The sequence below is a fragment of the Rattus norvegicus genome, chromosome 8, assembly GCF_036323735.1.
Source record: "Rattus norvegicus strain BN/NHsdMcwi chromosome 8, GRCr8, whole genome shotgun sequence".
Lineage (NCBI taxonomy): Eukaryota > Metazoa > Chordata > Mammalia > Rodentia > Muridae > Rattus > Rattus norvegicus.
The window spans coordinates 108,536,074-108,559,964 of record NC_086026.1 but is presented as its reverse complement, the minus strand read 5'-3'; the positions used below and the strand labels follow the sequence as shown (position 1 = coordinate 108,559,964).

At 43.6% G+C, this 23,891-nt stretch overlaps 1 protein-coding gene across 6 annotated transcripts in view; it reads left to right on the top strand.

Moving 5' to 3' along the window:
* The window catches only part of Pik3cb (phosphatidylinositol-4,5-bisphosphate 3-kinase, catalytic subunit beta), a 105,124-nt gene that overhangs the window by 19,176 nt on the left and 62,057 nt on the right, over nucleotides 1–23,891 (top strand). For 5 of the 6 annotated variants that reach the window (XR_005487938.2, XR_010054039.1, XM_017595943.3 and 2 more), the window contains 2 exons: nucleotides 14,241–14,427; nucleotides 16,288–16,513. Coding sequence is in view for 4 of the 6 variants with exons in the window: in XM_017595943.3 (XP_017451432.1) it covers nucleotides 14,257–14,427; nucleotides 16,288–16,513 (397 nt within the window). In the remaining 2 variants the exon portion in view is untranslated. 6 annotated transcript variants of the gene reach the window in all.

The following is a 23,891-nucleotide window of genomic DNA, read 5'->3' as shown; positions in this document are numbered from 1 at the left end:
ATCTTACACATGCTAAGCACACGCTCTACCACTAAGGATACCTTCAGTGGAATGTAGCTGTCAAGCTTTTCCTTGGAAAATGACATATTTAAAAGTTGTTGTGGTTTCTTTTTGTGGTTTTGTTTTCTGTTTATTGACACAGGGTCTCATGTAGCATAGTCTGGTCTCTAACTCTTTCCAAATGTGAGGCTGACTTTGAATTCCTGATTTTTCTGACTCTACCTCCCAAGTGGGTTTAGAGGCCTATGTACTACCATGATTTGAGTTTTTTGAGATAGGAACCTCCTGTCTTCCCCTCCCAAGTGCTATGATTATAGGCAGGTGACCACAAAGCCTGCCATTGATCTGTCTTAATTTAAAAGGTTATGTTTTTTTATAAAGTTGGGATCAGCAGAGAAGGACGTCCAGTCTCAGCTTGCCTGCTGAGTTCAGGGAGGCTGGCGTTCTACCTGTAATTCTGTTTCATTGCTCAAGAGTCCTTTTCATTAATATGCACTGGATGCTTATGCAGCTGGAAACAATGTTCATAAAGACATCAAGTGTCTATATTTCTGATCCTTTGACCATGCAGTGGCAGTGTGCATTTGCTTTTACCAGAACATAACTGGTCAGATTGTCATGTAGTTCTCCATAGACGTAAGGGTACTGTGAAAGCTGTGTACTGTGACTGTCTGCATAGCATGACCTTTCAAAACTGTTTTTTTTTTTTTATGTTGCCGGAATGTCATTTAGTCTTTTGATAGCCACACGATAGAGGAAGTAATAAAGGGCAGTATAATGGCTGCCTTGTTCTCAGTCAGTGTCTAGTGGAAGAGGGTGTTGAATGGTCATGCTATTATGTATCTATCTTTATGTGAACTTAGGTTAAGACAGTCTTAAAATTTATTGTTTATTATTGTTACCATTATTATTATTATTGGGGTGTGTGTGTGTGTGTGTGTGTGTGTGTGTGTGTGAGAGAGAGAGAGAGAGAGAGAGAGAGAGAGAGAGCACTCATGTATTCAGAGGACAGTTTGTCCAATTGGTCCCCTTCCTCCGCCTTTATATGGGTTTTAGAGATCTAACTGTGGTTGTCTTTACCTGCTAATGTAAATACTTTTACCTGCAGAATCATGTCACTAGTTCAGGTTGGTTTGTTTTAGATCTATTTTATTTTCTACGTATGAGTATTTTGCTCCCATGTTTGTCAGTGCACCACGCATGTGCCTGGTCAAAGGGTGTGGAATTCCCTGAAACTGGAGTATAGCCAGTTGTCAGCTTAATTATTGAACCATCTTATCAGCCTCAAAAGGTTTTTTGTTTTTGTTTTTTAAAGATTATGTGTGTGTCTGTGTCCAACTGTGTGACTGAGTCTATAAGCCTGTTTGCACACATGTGGGCCAAAAGATGACTTTGGGTCTCCTCTTACTAGTCTTCAGCTGTTCATGTGAAGCATAGCCTTTTCCTCAATCTGGGCTCACATTCTCACAGCTGGCCTGGATGCCACCAGGCCAGCAGTCCTTGTACACCTGCCCTTGTTCGGCAGAGCTGGGTGCTGATAGCACTAATGCCTAGCTTGTTGCATGGTGCTGGGATCTGAACTCCTTCAGCCCTTATAATCATTCAGGAAGTGCTCTTATCCAAGGGCACATCTTTCCAGCCCTGGAAGTTTACTGGTTTTATGCATAATATGTAGGATCTATTTTACATGTAACTTTATAAAATAGATAGTATAGATTGAGTTTCTTAATCTGAAATGCTGTGTAATCCAGACTTGTGTGTGTGTGTTACTGAACCCAGATCCATAAAGGAGCTCAAGTACTATTACTAGTGTTATGAGCAGCAATTAGCAGGATACAAAGCCTTGCTGTAGTCTGCCTTAAAATGGGAGGTAAAGACAAAAGTTACAATAAGCAGTTGGCCAGGTAGGAACTTAGGTGGGAGCAGTCAGTGCTGGAAGAGTGCACTCCAGGGAGCAGAGTGGTGGGTCGGTCTTTAACACCAACATCCAGCCCACAGGCTGAGCGGACGAGAGAATGAGTTCCCATCACATGGCTCTTCATGCCAGGCCTTTTGCTGTCACTGTCAAAATATGCAAGTACAAAAGGGGAAGGGGCTCAGCAGTTAAAATGCTCACTGTGCAAACAGCAGGCTAGAGCCCAGGACCCAGTAAATGCTGGGTGAATCTCTCATTCAGCTTGACTGGAATTCCCACCCTTGGAAGGGGGAGATAGGATCCTCTGAGTAAGCTGGCTCTGATCCTCTGTGAGCTCTGGACCAACTGGAGAGGCCCTGTCTCGGTGAATATGAAGAACAGTGGGAGAAGACTTAGCCTCAGGCTCCGTACACACTGGAGCACCAACCTTAGGCAGTATTGGCGCTGTCCTCTGCTTCCTCCCTTTCACAAGAGCATTTTACTGAACTTTGTTTAATTTCCTTAGTATGTTTTTATATCTCCATGATTTTGATCTTTAAATAATTCTGCTGCCCCGCCCCCTTTCTTCCTTTTCATTTTTTAGAGACAGTGAACTACCCTGTCCTCAAAGTCATGGAGATCCACCTGCTTCTGCCTCCTCAGTGCTGGTGTGTGCCGCCATTCCCAGTGGTTTTGATTTCATTTTGTTGTTTGTTTCTTTGTAACCAGGCTGGCCTGGAACTTCTTTGTGGCTTGGAACTAGCAGTGACAGTTCCTTCTCAGCCTCCTGAATCACTATGCCTATCTCTAATAATATTTTAACTGTTATTTATAGTTAAGTAAATTCAGTCTCATGGTATTTGTCCTTTTGCTGTTTTCTCCTCCCCTACCCCTCCTTTTTAAAAATGGAGACAGTGTCTCATTATTCCAAACTGGCCTGAAACTGAGTAGCAATTCTTCCGTCTCTGCCCACTGATTACCATGGATACAGATGTGCGCTCCCATGCCTGGCCCATTTTGTTTCTGTTAACAGTATTTGTGAGGTTCATTAATGGTATCGTATATAGTTGTATTTAATTATCCATATTGTAAAACGTTCAGCACAATTTCTTCCATTAATGCATGTTTGAGTTGAGACTTCTTTTGGTTATTATGAAAAATGCTAGCTTCAATGTTCACATAGCTCTGATACTCTTGGGTAAGAGCGTCACAGAATAAAGAACAGTGCAGCTTGTGACGCTCTGCGTGGAAAAGATTCTCATTAGTTTGTTCACCTGGCAACAGTGACCCGTGAGTATCGAGGGTTCTGTTTCATTGCTTTTGATTTTTGCTTTGAGACAGACACCGTAGCTTTGAGACAGACACTGTAGCTTTGAGACAGACTGTAGCTTTGAGACAGACTGTAGCTTTGAGACAAACACTGTAGCCTAGAGACAGACTGTAGCTTTGAGACAGACACTGTAGCTTTGAGACAGACTGTAGCTTTGAGACAGACTGTAGCTTTGAGACTGTAGCTTTGAGACAGACAGTGTAGCTTTGAGACAGACACTGTAGCTTTGAGACAGACTGTAGCTTTGAGACAGACTGTAGCTTTGAGACTGTAGCTTTGAGACAGACAGTGTAGCTTTGAGACAGACACTGTAGCTTTGAGACAGACTGTAGCTTTGAGACAGACTGTAGCTTTGAGACTGTAGCTTTGAGACAGACAGTGTAGCTTTGAGACAGACAGTGTAGCTTTGAGACAGACACTGTAGCTTTGAGACAGACACTGTAGCTTTGAGACAGACTGTAGCTTTGAGACAGACTAGCTTTGAGACAGACTGTAGCTTTGAGACAGACTGTAGCTTTGAGACAGACACTGTAGCTTTGAGACAGACACTGTAGCTTTGAGACAGACAGTGTAGCTTTGAGACAGACACTGTAGCTTTGGCTCACTCAGACACCCCCCCCCCCTTGCTTCCCATGCTGAACTTGCAGGTGTGAGCAGCCACTGGCTTGATTGCAGTTTTAATCTTCATTTCCTTGGTGAATAATTATACTAAACATTTTTAAGATATATTTATTTTATGTATATGAGTACACTGTAGCTGTCCTAAGACACACCGGAAGAGGGCATCAGATCCCATTACAGGTGACTGTGAGTCACCATGTGGTTGCTGGGAATTGAACTGAGAACCTCTGGAAGAGCAATCCGTGCTTGTAACCATTGAGCCATCTCTCCAGTATATTAAGCATTCTTACCTGTATGCTTTTGGGTTATTTGGGCTTTTGTAAATTTCCGCCTATTATAATTTTTATGTTGGATTCATATTTCTTATATATTCCCTTTCACATTGGAACTTATCAGTAGTGTAAATTGTGCTTTGGCTCATGACCAATTAAAGTTAGAGTTTTGGCTAAACTATATCTCTACTCCTAAACAGGGCTTTATTTAATTGTTTTGTACTTTCCTGTTGGATAGTCTTCATTCTTCTCCTGTGCGTTTACACCGAGAGGAACACCATTTACTCAGCCTCTTGCTGTCATCCTGCACCTGTTCTCTGGCTTCCTGAGTTTTTTTTTTTTTTTTTTTTTCTTTTTTTGGTTCTTTTTTTCGGAGCTGGGGACCGAACCCAGGGCCTTGCGCTTCCTAGGTAAGCGCTCTACCACTGAGCTAAATCCCCAGCCCCTCCTGAGTTCTTAATGGTCTTGCATTTCTTAAAATATGTAAGGCTTCTGATGTCCTTTCTCTGCCCAGTTTCATGTCTGCCTTGAGTCAGATTCACACCCAGTGCCTCTGCTGGGTCTGTTTGTGAAAACAGCAATTCTCAGAGGTGCTAAAAGGGGGAGAGCCGTCGCTGTGTTGGTTTTCATGGGCAGTGGGTGCCCTAAAAGCAGTGTGCGAAGTAATCAGCAGAGAGAAAGGCTGGAGTCTGAGCAGAAGTGAGGGCTTTGCTGGCTTCATGGAGGCACTGTCTTCATTCTTCTTCAGGATTCTGTTTCCTGTTCGGACAGAGAAGGACAGCATTTGATATTGAACTGCCTATGACTAAAGATAGTGAGTTTTAATTACAGCTTTGCAACTGTGTGTGTGTGAGGGACTAAATAGTGAGGGTTGATTGTAGCAGAGTGGAAGTGGAAAGTGACCCAAATACAGCAGACTCTGCTTGTGTTTATATTTAAGAAGCAGTTGTTGGTCCAGAGTGGGTTCTTTCTTCCACCCCATGGCTACTGTTCATCACTGTTGGGAAAGAATGATATGACACAGGTCGTTATCCTGCAAATCTCTGAATAAGGTTGGCGCAGTCATTTCCACTCATTCAGTGGAGAGACAGTCATATATAGCCACTTAGAACCACACAGGGAGCTGGGATGCAGGTTACCTAGTGTCCTAACGCAATTCCAAGTCTGCCACAGTGACTTGGTATAGTTATCTTGTTTCTTAGGCCTTAGTCTCTGTCCTATGTGGTATCCCATGCTCCTGTTCCCCTCTCTTCCCTCCAGGACTTGGATTACAGGTGTGCACCATCATAGGCCTCAGTTTTCAATATTTAAGATATAGAATCCATACTTCAGGGGTGGTGAGGCAGCTCAGTAGACGAAGGAAGCCTGAGAATCTGCATTTGATCCCTGGGGCTAACATGGAGGAGGGAGAAAACCAACTCTCACAAGTTCTCCTCTTACACGTGTGATGAAACGTACATGTTCCCTATTTGCTCACACAAAACAAATACAATTTAAACAGTAAGGGAAGTATTCTTTAGGAATCCATATTCTCAAGATTTATAGCAGTGAGCTTTTCCTTAATGATGAAGGTCACGTGTTTCCCAACATCTCCACCCACATCCTGTGGTGTGGAAATGTACTCTGTAAAGGTGGTCCTTACAAGTTCCACCCATGATCTGTGTTGGTGGAAATTCAGGCTGTAACAGGTGGTCATTACTAGCTCTGTTACCGCAGTCAGCCTTTGAAGTTTACTAGCTTTTCCCAGATCCTAGATCCCAGTACTCGGGCTTACTTGGAGCTGAGGCAAGAGGATTGCTGCCAGGGACTAAAAGGAAATATAGAAGCAAGACTTTGTTATGATTCTATAGCAAATGGAAGTTATTAGATGTAATAGCTCTGAGGTTATGAATTTGTGCAAGTTGGCAAACAGATTAGTACCTTAGCTGGTTTGAACTATTAAGTTAAGAACTTTTTTAAATAGTCTATGTTCTTTAGGAAGCATGACTGTTCAATTTGCCTATCTATTGGCATACTCACTATTATACTATTATCTATCACTATCTATCTATCTATTTATTTATATTTTAGGTTTTTGACACAGGGTCTCACTATGTAGCCCCAGCTTGCCTGGAATTCACTGTGCAGACAAGACTGGCCTCCCGCCTGCTTCTGTCTCTGAAATGCTGGGATTAATGATATGTACAGCCACACATGCGTGCACACAGACATGCATGCATACACGAGAGTTGGGGGGCAGACACACACACACACACACACACACACTCTCTCTCTCTCTCTCTCTCTCTCTCTCTCTCTCTCTCGGCTCCGTGAGGACTGATTCCTTCAGAGGCTCATACCTCCACTGACCTGCCATGCTTGCTCCAGCAGCCCTTCCGCTTCCCCTCAGCATTCCCCTCCTTGGGAAAGTCAAGCACCTGCTCTACTGTCCTTCCCAGTAGTCACCCTGACCCTTGTGGTTGAGGCTCCTGTAGGCTGAGCTGGGCGTCACTGCAATGAGCCATTTCAGCTGTGTGTACATCCCTTGCTTCCTTCATGTAAGGAGCTCTGTTGGCAGAGGTGGAGCAAGCCTGACCTGCACTGCCACTCAGCAGACATAAGTGCTCTGGTGCAGGCGAGATGCAGACTGCCTGGTGCCTTATTTTTATATTTTATTTTTATATGTGTGGATGAACGTCTGTGTACCATATCCAGTGCCCACAGAGGACAGAAGAGGGCATTGGATCCCTGGGAATGGAGTGACATGGTTGTGAGCTGTCACCATGTGGGTGCTAGAAATGAAACCCAGGTCCTAGAAGAGCATCCAGTGCTCTTAACCACTGAGCCATCTCTCCCATCTCCTATCTTTCTTCAACCCAGTGTGCAGTGTGCCTTTACCAGACCACTTAGTAAATCCTAGCTTGCTAGGTAGGCGTTCCACCTCCGGGCTGGATCACGGGCCTCTCTCCTCTTTTCAGTGCCGTCCACTAAACGAGCATATTGTGTCTTCTAAAGAGAACAGATTCCAGTGACAGATACCTCTTTATTTTAGTTCCCTCCTCTCCTTGCTGTCCATGGGGGAGAAACAGTGTCACTCACAAACCCATTTGTTATTCATGGTCAGATATCTTAAAGGAAAAGTGGTCACCCAGAGGAGTTAAACGGATAAGTTCTGTGCAAACCAAAGTTAAGCTGCATACTGAAGGACAGTGAGTCTGAAGTGGCTGTGGACAGAGCCAGCGTGGGTAGCATGCTCTTTTACGTTGTGTGCATCATCACTTATTTTTAAGACAACAGCAGACAAGTAGTTAAGAGGTGCAGAGCTGTAGTAGAGCCTTTCCTACAGCTGAAGCTATTTAAAATTCCTCTCCTGTTGCCGTTTGCCATCCAGATGGCTGTCTGGCCCTGGTTCAGTTCCTAGATGTGAGGCCGATGGTTACTCACCAGCACCGCCACACACGTGTACAGTTGGCTCATGACTCATTCTCACAGCTCTTACTTGTGAGTGTCTTCTGCCACACTTAGTCCGTGCTGATTGTCATGGTCCTTAGGAGTAAGAACCACTGGGGGGGGGCACCAGGGGCCCCCACCTGCTCAGAGAAGGGGCAGGGGGGATAGAGAAATGATTGGGGGAGGGGGAGGGGAGGGGAGCAGGATAAGTAAGAAATAATAGTTAAAAAAAAGAACCAGAAATCTTGGAAGATTTGCTGACATTCAAAAGAGCCCACCAGGAGCCTGTTAAACACTGCCTGTGGAGTAAGGAATAGAAACCAACCAGCATTCCAACACTAAACTTCTGGAGAGTTCCTTTTACATAGTTTTCTTTTATACTGATCAAGATTTTTCTAGCCTTTTGAGGTTGTTTTGTCCCACATAACCAGCTGGTCAGAGTAGCATACACTTTTAGTCTTGGGAGGCAGAGTCAAGCAGAGACCTTGTGTCAAAATAAAACAAGACAAAAGTGGTAATCATAGAATTAAAAACTGAAATATGTGGGGCTGTTTTTTTTTTTGTTGTTGTTGTTATTTTTTCTGAGACAGATCTTTGTGTACTTCAGGGTGGCCTTGAACCACGATACCTACCTCTCCAGTGCTGGAATTCAAGGCTACCCCACTATGCCAAGCTCTACTCTCCCCTCCCCCTTTCTCTTCTTCTTCTTTTTTTTTTTTTTTTTTTTTTTTTTTGGTTCTTTTTTTTGGAGCTGGGGACCGAACCCAGGGCCTTGCGCTTCCTAGGCAAGCGCTCTACCACTGAGCTAAATCCCCAACCCCAAAGATTTATTTATTTGTTATATGTAACTACACTGTAACTGTCTTCAGACACCAGAAGACGGCATCAGATCTCATTACAGATGGTTGTGAGCCACCAGGTGGTTGCTGGGAATTGATCTCAGGACCTCTGGAAGTGCTCTTAACCACTGAGCCATCTCTCTAGCCCTTCTTCTTTTCTTTCCTTTGGTTTTGTTTTGTTTTCCTGAGACAAGGTTTCTCTGTGTAACCCTGGCCTTGATTTGCTTTATAGCCAGGCTGGCCTCAGACTCAGAGATCCATCCACCTGCCTCTGTCTCCTGAGTCTTGGGATTAAAGAAGTGCGCCACCACGTCCAGCTCTCTGCTTCTTAGTTAAACCCATTTGGACTCTCCACATACTCTGCTTGTCTTTGAGGACCCATTTGGCCCCTTGTGCCTGTCAAGTCAGTGGTAAACTATAGGAACCATAGTGGCTAAACACTAGTAAGAGGCTTTGGTTTGTTTTGGAACTACTTAAGCAAAACTGTAGTAGATGATTCTTGTGTTTGGACTTCGGTCCCTGCTGTCTGTGCCTTTTACCAGTACAGCCTGACCTGGCTGAGATGTTAGCGGCTTCATGGCCATGGCTGCTTTATATTCTGTGATGTGGCTTACAGATTAATGACCTAAGTAAAAACAAAACAAAACAAACAAACCCCAGTCTTGTTACATGGCTTTCATTCACAAATAGGAGAAAAACCCATCATGAATATTTGTCCCTTAGATAAGAACTAAGGGAAGGTCTGTGTCACAAGGCAGAATTTCTAGGATGTACACAAGCAACAGGAGTGGCCCTACTGGTATGCACAAGGTACAGTGCCCTTGTCGTGGGAAGAAGAGTCAGCAGAGCCCACTCCGCTCCTATGAGCGTTTGCATTAGCACCTTTGCAGTTCTGAGCAGTTGTAAAACAGTTACGTAAACTGTTTGTTTTGGTCAGGAGGAATTTAATTTTAATGTACACCCCTCATCTGGTCTTTCTTTGCTGTGGACGTGGGTGTTACAGTATGCATGAGTAGACTCTTCCCACTATCACTCAAGGTTTGGGGAAGAAGCTTGCACAGCAAATTCCTTGCTGTCTTGTAAGTCTGGCCTCCTGTTTGAACTGATTTTGAATTGTTAACCCACAGTGGACACTCTATGGCCCTGCTGCAGAGGGACACTGCAGCCTCTGATCTCAAAGGAACGATAACAACACAGCATAACAGTGAAATTCAAATAAGTGAAAGAAAACTGTGATAAATGAAGTAAAAATGCCCTTGCTGAGACCCACCACATCCCATCACCAGATTGTTACCCACAAAACACTGCGCTAACTGCGGTGCTCTAAGACAGTCTTGTTGGGGACAAGGGACAAAGGGTTCATCACGAGAGGGTTACAAGGGGGAAGGATAAAGTGACCAGGCTGTATTGTATACATGTATGAAATTGTCAAAATATAATACGTTTTGAAAAAGTCATAACAGAAAAAAGAATTCATCTCTATGACTCTGGTCCAGTATTAGTGAATTTTATCCCATATAACCAGATGGTCATGGCGCCATGCACCTTTAATCTTGGGAGGCAGAGGCAGGCAGTTCCAAGGACAGCCAGGGTTATATAGTGAGACCTTGTGTCAAAACAAAACAAAAACAAAAGTGGTAATTATAGAATTAAAAACTTAAATATGTGTAATATTAGACTTTATAATTTACATTTTGTTTGACATTTTGTATGTATACACATGAAAATTTTAAAAATTTCTTTAGAGAGATCTCTTTCATAGCATTACAATGCTTTAAGTAAAATTGTTTTTAAGATGAAATGCTGAAGTCCTGCACGGTAGTTATCATATGTAATCCTCTGGTTTTGCTTCAGAGTCAGGAGGATTAGAACAAGTGTGAGGCTAGCCTAGGTTACAAAGTGAAAACAAAGTAACAAACTTGCTTAGCTTTTAAGTAAGGCTGGTTACTGGGGAGCAGTCTGAGCCGGGGAAAGAGTCCTAATAGCATCCATCACTTAATTCACTGCGGAAGGAAGCCTACAGGCTGCAGAAGTAGATGTAGCCTTTGCTGCCAGTGTAGATGGCGCCTTCCAGTGGCTGGAGAGAGTGGAGAGGATAATGGTAAAGAATCCAGATGTCAGAGGAAGAGAGGAAACCTTGCACCACCAAGGATACATATTTAAAATAGTATGCTTAAGGGGAAAGGCCCACAATACCCAGAAGCGGGAGAAGGTGGGTGCTGGCTATGTCTAAATGACCTGTGGAGAGCCGTAGGACCCTACTATTTGTTTTTTTTCCTGAATTCTAGTGCGTTTTCGGTCTCGGGAGGACCTTTCTCTGTTAGCAATGATTTCTATCACAGTCCACATGCTCCTCTGCCATTTTTGTTCCAGGACAACATAACCTAGAAGGCTGAGTGGGTGTTCCCTCAGTATTCAACTCACACATGCAACAGTGGCCTCACCTTTCTTTGCACTTTATCATGGAAATAGAAGATAAAGAATCCTTTACTTTTCTTTCTATTCTCTTTCCGAGTTTCGCCTATTATTTTTTGGAGTGGTATTGGTTTTGCTTTTTCACATGTGTTTACATGTGTGTTGGTTTTCCTTGTTTCCTGATTTAAAGAAGTAGTTTAGTAGCCTAGCTGGCATGTTGCTGGGGAAGTGGAGGTCTCTATATTGTTCCTCTTTCTCCAGTGAACAGACACAGTGTTCTGTAATTCCTGTCTGAGGGTTCAGTGGGGCCAGTTGTCCCTGCTGTGTTCTGTACCCCTAAAGCTTCCCTGAGAAGTTGTTGTCATACTTAAAAAAATATTTCTTGTTCTCAGTGTTAGATCTTCTGCTTTCACACTTACGATGCAATGACCTAAGAGCTTAAAGACTTGGTAGCCCTGTACAGAACATTTCCTTTAAAGGAGGCAAGGGAAACATGGCTAATTGCTCTGAAAAATAAAACAATACCCTTCCTGCTCCTGTCTCGCTCTGTCTTCCTGGATAGGGATGTCTCTGGGCTGTAGTTTTCTTACCTTTAAAATGAGGAGAGTATATTACTCTTAAGACTCCTCCTGACCTGAAGCTTATAGACGTGGCTCTGCGTGTAGTGCTTGCTCTCTGTGGAGGAAGGACAACAAGGCAAAGAGGTGTGTGTTACTATGTCCTGTTTTAAAAAGTATTTTTGTTTGTTTAAGTCATGATTTCTCTGTGTAGCCACCTGTAGAACAGACTGGGTTTGAACTCAGGGATCTTCTTATTTCTGCCTCCTGAGTGCCAGGGCTAAAGAAAGGTCTATGCAGCCACATCTGACTTAAAGTATTTCTAATAGGGACAAGAATGGTGTTATATGCCTATAACTCCAGCATTTGGGAGGTAGAATCAGGACACACTGGGATTCTAGGCTACTCTGGACCATGTGAAGCTGTGTTTTTAAATAGCATCTCCATTTGTTTTGGGGATGGAGCTCTTATGTGTAGTGCTTGCCTAGACTACCCAGGGCTCTGGGTTCGATCACCAGCATTTGGTAAAAGAAAATTCTGGGCATGATGATAACACACCTGTAATCCTAGCACTTGGGAGACTGAGGTGGGAAGACTGGCGTGAGTTTAAGGACCAGCCCAGGCTAACAGAGTACAAGATTTTGGTCTCCCCAACCAGCTCCTTAAACCAAACCAAAGCAAACTGAGTCAGGTCTCTATAAAGTAGGGTATGATGGCACACACTTGTTAGCTAGTCCTATAGGAAGCAGGAGGATCTCCATTTTGAGACTAGCCTGTGTTATATAGGGAGACCCTGCTTCAAGGGAAGCTCCCATAGCTAAAAACACTTTGAAGAAACCTCTGCAGAAGCTTTACCACTCCCACTGTGGCTTATTGCTAAGGGTCTGTTGGAAGTGCTTGCAGTCAGATAGCACATACACTTCAATGTCCTTTCTAGATGTGTGTCTGTAAGTTTTACATAGTGGTGACTTAAAGTTAATTCAAATAATTGGTATCCAGAGACTTCCTTTTGTTTTGTGTTCTTTTTACTTAATTTTTAAAAATCATGTATCTGTGTGTGGATATATGCACATAGTTGCAGATCCCTAGGAACCCAGAGGTGTTGGATCCCCTGGCGTTCCAGCCAATCAAACTGGGTGCTGGGAATCAAACTTGGGTCCTTTGTAAGAACAGGAAGAAGGAGCAACCACTGAGTCATCTCCACGGCCCTGTTTTGTTTTTGATTGTTTGTTTGCTTTTGTTTTTAATTTAATTTTTTTTTAAAAAGCCAGGTCTCTCTGTAGCTCAGGCTGTCCTCAAACTCAATGCTTCTGCAATTTAGCCTCCAAGTAGTGGGATTCCAGACACGCGGCCCATGCCCGCCCTCCTCTGGTTATTTTATTATTTTAATTTTTTATCTGATTTACATGTGTGCATGTGTGTGTGTGTGTGTGTGTGTGTGTGTGTGTGTGTGTGTGTGTGCGCGCGCGCGTGCACGTGCCTGCCTGTCTCCCCTAAGAGAAGGTAGCTCATAGGAATTGGTTCTCTTTCCTGTCTGGCTTCTTTGTGGAGTCTTTTTTCTTCCACCTTTCTCCACCCCTAATGTGATTTAGGGGAGAAAAAAGGATAGAGAGGAAAGGAGGTGACATTGTTTTTAACTACTTCCTGCTGATTAGGGGCTCAGTGTCCTGGGGGCAATTTTGATCGTCTTTGTGCGTGACTAGTTAAAAAAATCACAAACTGGGGCTGGAGAGATGGCTCAGCGGTTAAGAGCACTGACTGCTCTTCCAGAGGTCCTGAGTTCAATTCCCAACAACCACATGGTGGCTCACAACCATCTGTAATGGGATCTGGTGCCCTCTTCTGGTGTGTCTGAAGACAGAGACAGTGTATATAATAAATAAATAAATCTTAAAAAAATGAAACCACAAACAACCAAAAAATATGCCACTCAGGGTAACCAACAATCTTGTCTCCTAGGACCCTAGTATTTATATGTCCTTTGAAAAGTCCCCAGAATTCCAAATGTTACACACTTGCAGAAACTATCTGCAGCTAGCGAATGCCCTCCAAGAGCATGAGCAAACATAGTCAGCTGCTGTGGAGAGTCTGAAGCAGCCCCACACCCACACCTGAGATTACAATGAAGCATTCTCACAATGTTTCTTCTGTACTTCAAAGAAACCAAAATTCTCACTACACGTCCTGGTGCTGAGCCAGCTCTCCAGACTCTTCTTTGCTTTTTTAAATACCACGTCTAGAGAGATGGCTCAGTGGTTAAGAGCATATGCTGTTCTTCAAGAGGACCCAGGTTCAGTTCCCAGCGTGACACGGGTGGCTCATAATTGCTTGGTAAGCTCTAGATTTTGTTTTTGGCCCCCACAGGCACTGTCAATCATCCTGACATACCCCACCCCACTACTTAAAATAAGAAAAATAAACTTACTACACTGTTGTCTGTATTGGAATTAAGAACTAATTGTAGGAGCTGAATATGAGTCAGAGGTTTAAGACAATTTTCTGCTCTTGTGGGAAGCCTGGATTTTGTTTCCAGCACCAAATCTGAACAGCTGGAAATAATCTGTAGTTGTTCCAGGGAACCCCATGACCCTCTAGGCACTACCCATGTACATAGGACACACATATACTCAGATACTCACATACACACATAAAATAGAAATCTGTTTTAAAGAACTAATTGTAGATAGGTACTTACTTTCCTATGTTCTTAGTTTTGCTGTGCTTTCCTGCTTTCTAGGCCTCTAGATGTTGGGCTCAACTGATTCCCCTGCCTCAGTCTCTCAAATAGCTTAGGACTATACGGATGTTCCAGCATGCCTGGATTGTTGTGCCTTATTGTGAAAATTGACCAATGGCTTATTTTTCCGTGTTACTTGGTTCCAGGGCCCTGAGGTTATGAATGTGCTTCCGCTCTATAATGCCTCCTGCTATGGCAGACACCCTTGACATCTGGGCCGTGGATTCACAGATCGCGTCTGATGGCTCCATCTCTGTCGATTTCCTTCTGCCCACTGGGATTTATATCCAGTTGGAAGTACCCCGGGAAGCTACCATTTCTTATATTAAACAGGTATGTCTATAGTTAGACTTTCTCAAGACTTAGCACTTTCTGTGTAACTTACTGGAAAAGATACGTTACTTGTGTAAATCTTTGGTAAAACCGAAAGATGTTTAAATTTCAGGCCATTGCATCTTAAAATTTTTGATATGCCCAATTTTCTATGTAGACATGTTAATTATCCCAGCTTTGTCTGTAACCCCATGTAGCAGCCGTGTTAAGATTGCACAAGTCGTGGCGACATGCTGTGATCCCAGCCTTTAGTTGGGGGAGGCAGGGGTGAGTGGTGGAAACAGGAGGATGAGGTATTGCCTGCACAGTAAGTCTGAGGTCAGCCTGTGGACCCTGCGGACCCTGTTGTGGAAGGGTAAGAAAGTTGAGCCCTTCCTGCTATAATTCCTGACTTTTGAGCTTGTCACACTTCTTTCTTCTGTGTGATGTTTGTCCCCATGCCCAGAACTCTTGTCATGTGCCAGGGGAAGAGTTGTCACTAAAAATCAACTGATATATGAAGCACACCCCCCCGCCCCCCAATTTTACTTTGGCCCTGACTGGTTTAGAACTCATAGCTGACTGCCTCCCTTGACCTTCCAAGTGCTAATGAGGGTGAGGGGACAGGCACAGCTCCCCACATGAAGCAGCCCAAGGAGTTTCATGTGTATGATTACCTGCATGTATGTCTGTGCACCATGTGTGCAGTGCCCACGGTGGCCAGAAGAGGGGATCAGATCCCTTGAGACTAGTTACATTGTGAACTAATAAGTGGGTGCTAGGAATTAAACTCTGGTCCTAGGGGACAATTTGTAGGTTTTGGGGAACCCAACACAGGTCATTAAGCATGGTGGCCTATGCCCTTATTCACTGAACCATCTGTCCTGTCCCAGAGTTGGGATGTAATAAAGACTTCACTTTAAGACAGAAATCTCCCTGTGTAGGCTCGGCTGGCCTGGAACTTTCTATGTAGAGTGGGCTAGCTTTGAATGCCACAGAGACCTGCTTCCTTCTGGCTCCTAAGAGCTGGGATTAAAGGCATCAGCTACCATGGTTGGCAAAGCAGCTTGTGGGCTTCTTGAAGATGAGAATACTGGCCTCATACATGATCTTAATGACAGTCAATCACACATACAGCTTTGGGTTTGGAGGGTTCTTTTAATGGTCGCTAATGAATCTAAATGAGATCACCAGATGGACCCTGGGGGAGGAGGGGCACACATGGAGGATTGCGGTTGCTAGGGAAAGTCTAGATCTCTGGGATGCAGGAAGTGAGCCATCTTCACTGTAAATACAGTTAATAGTTGTTTGAGCTTCTGAGGAAATGCCTTGTGGGAGGCGTGAGGCCCTGCCCAAGGTCATGTACTGGGTCCTTAAACCTGGTTTATTGCTAGTTTAAAACAAAATACTTGATAATCTTCACAGCAAGCTGCTAATGTCCCAAGGTCCCTGTCAGACGGCTGCATTTGTTTTTGGTTTTGTTTTACATGTTTGTGTGTGTGTGTGTGTGTGTGTGTGTGTGTGTGTGTGTGTGTGTGTGTTGGTATGTGTGCATATACACCTGTGCATGTGCTCAGGTCACCAGACAGTTCACAGGAGCTGGCTTTTCATCACGGGGTTCTTGTGACTGAAATCAGCTCCTTGGATTTGGCATCAAGGCCTTTATCCACGGAGCCACCTTGCCTCCTCCCTACCGTGCATTCATTACAAGACTGCTAAGCATGAAGGACGTTCACCAGGAACTGCAGTGTTGTTGATTGCTCAGTCCTGCCTTAGCCCCATGAGTTGTGATATGTGCAAACTGGCAGTAGGCATCGTTGTATATGTATCTGTGCACGTGTGTCAGCATTCTGGATAACGTCTTACTGTATTTCCTTGCAGATGTTATGGAAGCAAGTTCACAATTACCCAATGTTTAACCTCCTTATGGACATTGACTCCTATATGTTTGCCTGTGTGAATCAAACTGCCGTATATGAGGAACTTGAAGATGAAACACGAAGACTTTGTGATGTCAGACCTTTCCTTCCAGTTCTCAAACTAGTGACTAGAAGCTGTGACCCAGCAGAAAAATTGGACTCAAAAATTGGAGTTCTTATAGGAAAAGGTAACTCAAAAGTTTCCAGAATGAAGTCTTTGTTCTGTGTGTTAACACACACATAAGTATATTCTACGCCATCAGTTTCAATGTTTAGTCCATGGACTGATATGTGTTCAGGGTTTGAGAATCAGAACTGAAAGCTGAACTGAAGCTCTGGCTATGTGACGTTGCCTCCGCACGCAAGGGCTTGCCTCTTTCGTACTTTCCTTTACTGTTGGCTTATTTTTACTTTACATAAGCATTGCTCTTCAATTAGTGGTACAGAAATGGTTAGGTGATTTGAGAAATTCACAATACATGGTCTTATATATGGCCCAGATGGGCTTCTGTCTCACTGTGTAGATCAGCTGAGGTCATGGACTGCTCTCCATGAGTGTAATCATGTGTTCCTTTAATGCAGCCCTGTGAGGTAGAGGCCAGACTGGTCAACATAGCAAGTTATAGGCCAGCCAGGAGTACATCGTGAGACCCTGCTTCAGACAGACAGACAGACAGACTAAAATTGCTATCCCCCTGCCTCAGCTTTATGGGTACAGATATTGGAGGCATGCTCTACCTTTCTTGGCTGAGAAACCTTTTCCTAATATATGATTTTTATTCTTTTATGAACTACCTATAAATACCTCCTAATCTGAGCTTATTTTATATATAATTGTTTACCAATTAAGACAACTGTAAGTGGATTAATGTTTCTATAAATTAACTCATGTTTTTGGCAAATTTTTGCTCTTTTACTGAAGTTATTTTAAATTATAAGTTTCTTTGTATCAAATAAAGATATATCCATAATTCCTCAAATTATTTCTAGGGACTGAAGATGTCGCTCAGTTGATAGAATGCTTGCCTAGGATGCGTGAATTCCTGAGCCCCATCCAAGCAAACAAACAGTAGTGGGCATGGTGATGCATGCTGGAAGGGTCAGGAGTTCAAAGTCATTCTCAGCTACATGGCAAGTCGGAGGCTTCAAAGGTCTCCACAAGACTCTATCAAAAAAAGAAAAGAATTTCTGGAGAAATTAAGGACACAGAGGAATTAATTTTCTCTTACTGTAGAAGTTTTAGCAGACAAGATTTAATGTCTGTCAACATCTTGCTTTAGAGAAAGTGCTGATCCTACTTAGGAACTACATGGGGTTATTAAAGATAGGGCTTTGAAGATTAATCCCAAGTCAGAAAGTCTCTGGAGCTTTTGGATTTGACTGACTACCTGCTTTGGTGAGATTTACTGCAATAGCACAATAAAGGGCCACCTCCTTTAAGTTAGCTGTTCTTTGAGGCAAAAGTAAGGTACTTACCTAGCACCCCAATTTTTTATTACATTTATTTATTTATCTCTTTGGGTGTACGTGTTTGCTCAACTCTCCCTACCCCCCACTCTGTCTCTCCTTGTGTCTCTGTCTCTGTCTCTCTGTCTCTGTCTCTCTGTCTCTGTCTCTCTGTGTGTGTGTGTGTGTGTGTGTGTGTGTGTGTGTGTGTGTGTGTGTGTGTGTGTGATAGGACAAGGTTTTTGCTGGTTTCCCACTAAGTACATAAGTACATTCTGGGGATTGAACTTGGGTCTTTAGGCTTGGTGGTCAGCATTTTTATCTACTAAGCCATCCTGTAGGCCCAAACTTAGATTACCCTTAATCTCAGATATGGATTAACTAGCTACCACTAACTGTCCTAAGCTCAATAAAATTAGCAAATAAAAACATAGGAAATGGGGCTGGGGATTTAGCTCAGTGGTAGAGCACTTACCTAGGAAGCGCAAGGCCCTGGGTTCGGTCCCCAGCTCCGAAAAAAAGAACCAAAAAAAAAAAAAAATATTTCATAGGACATACTTGGGCTAAAGCATGTCTTCAGGATTTGTCTACAGTGTGATTGATCAGTGCTGTCTTTTCGTCTTGCAGCCTTTGCCCTCCCAGCACAGCACAAGAGTGTGATATAAAGCAATAGACTATATTTCATACAGTATCTTGACTTACTGCATCTGTGTTTTGTGTATTACGCTCTGCAAGTTGACCAAGATATATACACAATATTTATAGCACAAATTAAGCAGTTTATATGCTCAACTGTTTATAAATAGTTTTGCTTCTTAGGGGATCTGGCAATTCTTTATGCTCACAGGCTGAAAGTTTTTAATGTATAAGTCTGTGCTTCCGAGCAAGTCCTCACTGTTCATACCTAATGAGTCGGTGTCTGCAGTTGCTGCTCTGTCCATAGTGACTGTATCCAGGGCTGGGTGAGGTCATGCCTCCTGAGAAAACAATAAACAATTACTTCAGTTTAACTTCAGGAACAAGGTTGCTCCCTCCTCTGTCCAAAGAAAACAATAGAACTTTTACAGCAGAACGGCCCTGGGCAAGCTAAAAATACCCTTTCCTCCAGGATGGTGTGCTTGATATTTCTGTAGTGTTTATGGTAAATAATTATTTACTGAGTTGGTCTTTGTGCTCCGATTGCTCCCTCCTGTGAAAGGGCAGACGCCCATGCCTTGCTTTCTACGGCACCCAGTAAAGCAGACTCACAGGCAGACGGCTTATCAGCAGTTTCAAGGGACTGTTTGAGTTGGGCCTGGCTTTGGAGATTTGTAATCCTGCTTCAGAGGCCAGGGAAGTAAGACCACAAGTTGAAACCTTCAAGGCACTCTTGCAATCTGGTGAGCCCTTGTCTCAGAGTGAGCATTTCAGAAGAGAGCCGTGAGTGTAGTTTGGTAGTGGAGCGCTGGCTTCATGTGCCAGGCCCCGAGTTCAGTCCCAAGCACCACTGCCACTCAGTGCCCCTCCCCCCACCAGGTTTGGGCTTTGCTCTGTTTGAGACTGGGCTAAGTATCTTCCCCAGGCTGGTTTCCAACTCTTGGCCTTCTTGAACTTCCCCTGGCTATATTCACAAGTGCTAGAGGAGACTGGAGGAGACGGCCACTTGTAATCGTAGTGTTTTCTCGTGCCTTTTAAGTATAATATTTGCCTATATGTCATGCACTGTTTTCTATCATTTTCCTAAGAGAAGGCATATGGAAAATTAGGTTTAAACTTACTTAGCTTAAGTTATTAATGGTTTGTCCTTTGTCAGTGTTAGTTCTAGGAATCAATCCCAAACCCTCATGAACACTATATAAGCTCATTGTCACTGAGACATTTGTTTTTTATAATTTTTAAAGTTTTAAAAATGATTTTATTTTTTAAAAAATATTTTTATTTATTTTATGTATGTGACTACACCATCTTAGAAGAAGGCATCAGATTCCATTACAGATGGCTGTGAGCCACCGTGTGGTTGCTGGGAATTGAACTCAGGACCTTTGGAAGAGCAGTCAGTGCTCTTAACTGCTGAGCCATCTCTCCAGCCCAATTTATTTTATTGAAAATTGATTTTTCATGTAATATAATTTAATTACTCTCCCACTCCTCCCAATTCTTCCCAACCTCCATTCCCATCCAGAGTCACCTCTTTCTGTCTAGTTTGAAAACAAACAGGCATCTGAAGGATAATAATAAATAAGATAAAACAAACCAATTGGAATAGGATAAAACAAAGGGGAAAAGCCAAAGAAACTCATTTGCACAGTTGTGCCCACGAGAATCCTATAATATATACGAAGGACCTGCAAGACTTTTTAAAGGCCCTGACTCACTTTGAGATTAAAAATCTTCCAAATATAAGATGCCACTGACTTTGACTTTAGGGTTTTTTTTGGGGGGGGGTTGTTTTGTTTTTGTTTTGTTTTGTTTGGGGGGGCATTTACTGCTGGACATGAAGCCTACCAGTAAGAGTAGTTAGTTAATCTGGAGAGATGGTTCAGTGGTTAAGAGCACTGACTGCTCTTCCAGAGGTCCTGAGTTCAATTCCTAGCAACCACATGCTGGCTCACAGCAATCTGTAATGGGATCCGATGGCCTCTTCTGCTGTGTCTGAAGACAGCTACAGTGTACTCATACATATGAAATAAATACATCTTTTAAGACAGAGAGAGAGAGAGAGAGAGAGAGAGAGAAGTTTGTTTCCCTAGTAAGACTTCCTTGTAGACTCTGTTTGGTTTGGAGATCGTTCTGAGTTAGGGATGGGGGCATGTGTCCACTTCTCTTTTCAGGACCCCATCCCGTGCAGACCCTGCAGGCAGTGTGCACTCTCTCTGCACGCTGCCTCAGTCTCTGTGAGTTCATGTTTTGGTCCTGCTGTCTGGAAAGCCTTGTTTCCCTGGTGTCTTCTGACCCCTCTGGCTCTTCTTACATGGTTTCCACCAGGTTTTCTCCAGTTTGCCTGAGCCCTGAGGCGAGAGGTCTTATAGAGACATACTGTTTAGGGCTGAGTGTTCCAAGGTCTCTTTCTGCACACTGCCAGGCTGTGTGTCCCTGTGTTTGTTCCCATCTGTTGCAGGAGGAAGCTTCTCTGATGACAGCCAGGCATAGCACCAATCTATGAGTAAAACAATACAATTAGGAGTCATTTTATTTCTGCATTCCTTTAGTAGAGCAGTAGTATTTGTTTTTCCCCTAGGTCCTTGGGCTTTTAGGTACAAGTTTTTAGTCACCCAAGCAGTGTCAGGTGTGGCTCCATCTTATGAAGTGGGCCGTCAATCACATCAGATCGTGGTCGCACAAGCTCTGTGTTGCCATGGCACTGCCTGCCTTGCAAGCTGGATGCTGCCACTGTAGACTGTTGGGTTTGCGGTTGATGTTTACCTTTCTCCTTCCTTCGGTTTCGTGCAGAGTGCTTTCTGGTACCGGGTCTTACTGTGCCAGTCAGGCTGGCCTGGAATTAGCTTATGTAGGTCTTGCTGGTCTTAAATTTGAGATCTCACTGCTTTAACCTTCTAAGTTCTTCAGATTACAGACTTTTGCCACCCTGCCTGGCTGCTCTTCCCTGATTCACTACATCATCCTAACAATCTTTTTAAAGATAGGAACTTCACTGTCTCCTTCTGGCTGACCAGAGCTCACCGTATAGAACAGACTTGCCTTGAACTCACTGAGCCCCTCAGGCTTTGCCACCACACCTTATCCTTAGCCCTTACATTTAACAAAATTAAACTTTTGTTGTTGTTTTGTAAATGTGTGGATTTGTGCACGGACACTGCACATGCAGGATCTGAATACAACCTTGAAAGTTGCTTCTCTCCCTCTCTGAGTTCCAGGCATTGAATGTCCACTCCGTGCAGCAAGCACTTTTACCCACTGAGACATCTCATTTACTCCAAAATTTAATCAAAAAAAGTTTGCATTTATTTATGTGTTTGCTTGTTGGTAAACACATGGAGGTCAGAGAACAAATCGTGAGGAGTCCATTCTCTCCTTCCTCCATGTGAGTTCCAGGAATCAACTTTAGCTATCGGCCTTGGCATCTTTACTTAAGTAGCTTTTACTGAGCCATCTTGCTGGCCCCCAAACTTCATTTTTGAAGAGTTTTTGCAGTGGTTCTCAATTCATGAAGCATTGCCATACCTGAAGGATTTGCATAGCCCAGGTGTGGCCTTTAATTCCGCACTAATGGGCAGAAGCATCAGCGGGAGACCTTTGAGTTCGAGGCCAGTCTGGTCTACATAGCAAGTTCCAGGACAGCCAGTGCAACATAGAGAGTCCCTGTTTCAACAAACAAACAATGACAACAAGAAAACACTGAGCAAATGCTTGTAATCTCAGAACTAGGGAGGCAGAGACAAGAGCATCCTGGAGGCTTGTTGGCTGCCCACTCTAACCTAATAAGTGAGCTGCGAATCAGTGAGAGATCCTCAAAGGAAGGTTGAGGGTGTTGCTGAGAACAATGTATGAAATTGTCTGTTGGTCCCAACCTACATATATGTACACATATGTGCATAAACTCTCACATGTATGCAATAAAGTTATTGCCAGATCAACAGTGATTTCTGTACTTCAGTGTATGTTGAATCTTTATACTTGGAATTGTAGCCATGTTTGTTGTATGGGACTCTTGGTAGGAAATAATGGATCAGTAGGCAGACACTAGAGTGCAGTGAATATACTGCCAAGTCACAGAGGGCTGTGGTAAGTGGAGAGAGGCTGCTTGGGGAGTCTAATTCCAAGCAGGCTTTGATGAGGAGTTTGCAGATGAAGGGGTTATAGGAAAGTGAGCAAAAGAGAGTGGAATCTGAAGGATAGCCTTCCTGGAGAAGAACAAGAATTGATAGTGGTTGTTGAAAGAGCCCACCAGGATAAGCAGCAAAGACTTTTTAGGTATATTGTTGCTCAGAGCAGGGAATGCTCTTGGGAACTCCTCCTACCCCCACTTTCTTTTCATGTGTCATTATAACAAAAGACAGCAAGATACAGACTCATTCATGACCAGCACATGGTTTTATACTGATCAGCGTTTGTCTTGCTGGTTCACTTTGTGATGGGCCATCACAAATAACTTCAAAAACCTACAGTTACACCATTTTCTCTCAGATCGTATGAAATGTTTGAGCTTGAAGGACATGGAAGATACCAAACCTTCTGCTATGCCTTAAATTCCATCTGTAATTTCAGGGGAGCAGACAGACCCTGGATGTTAATCTGTGTGGAAGGAGTCATTTTATCTTGGTTGAGCTGGAAATTTTTTTCCTGATAATTTAAGAGAATGGGAAAAGTTAAACATTCACACAAGAAAACCTCTCCAAAGAGAACAGTGCCATTTGAGGGGCTTAGTTGCTGAGAGCTGTGAACTGCGATGCTACTGCCTTAGCCGAGAGCCAAGTCCTCTGGAGTTCACTTTAATCTGGACTCTGTGAACATCCTCTTGGCCCAGATAATGACTTGGACTCTCATCCCACTTTGGTTCCCTGGGAAATTAAAAAAAGTTAAATACGGGTACTTGGGTGTATATAGGAGAGTGCCGGTACCAGTGGAGGCTAAAAGAAGGCATTGGATTCTCTGGCGCCGGAGTCATAGGTGGTTATGAGCAGCATCCCCGCCCCCAAAGCAGGTGCTGAGCGCAAGCTTGGGCCCCTGCAAGAGCAGCGTGCACTCTTAGCAGCTGAACTATATCCCCAGCCTCATTCTAGGAAATTTCCTATTGAAGGAATTTAAATGGGAAGTAACATGATCAGATTTGTATTTTAGAAGGCTTGTTCAGACTAAGATTAGAGAGATTAGGCCGTCAAGGCCGTCCACTGAGTCAGGACACTGGAGTCTCACTCAGTCGCACAGCCTGAGGCTGATTCCCAGTACCCACATGGGAGACGGAGGGACTGGTTCCTACAGACTGTGTACACATGTGTCTGTACCTTTCCACCGAATCAATAAACGTAACTTTAAAGCCTTCAACTAAGGAATCCATGGGAAATGTGGTAATCGCCTGAAGGAGCGATGCTGAGTGATAGGATTGAGTTAATGGCTGCAGACACAGACAGGCAGACAATCTGAAGACATTTAGAAGGCATTTTAGAGCTGGGTCCTGTGGTG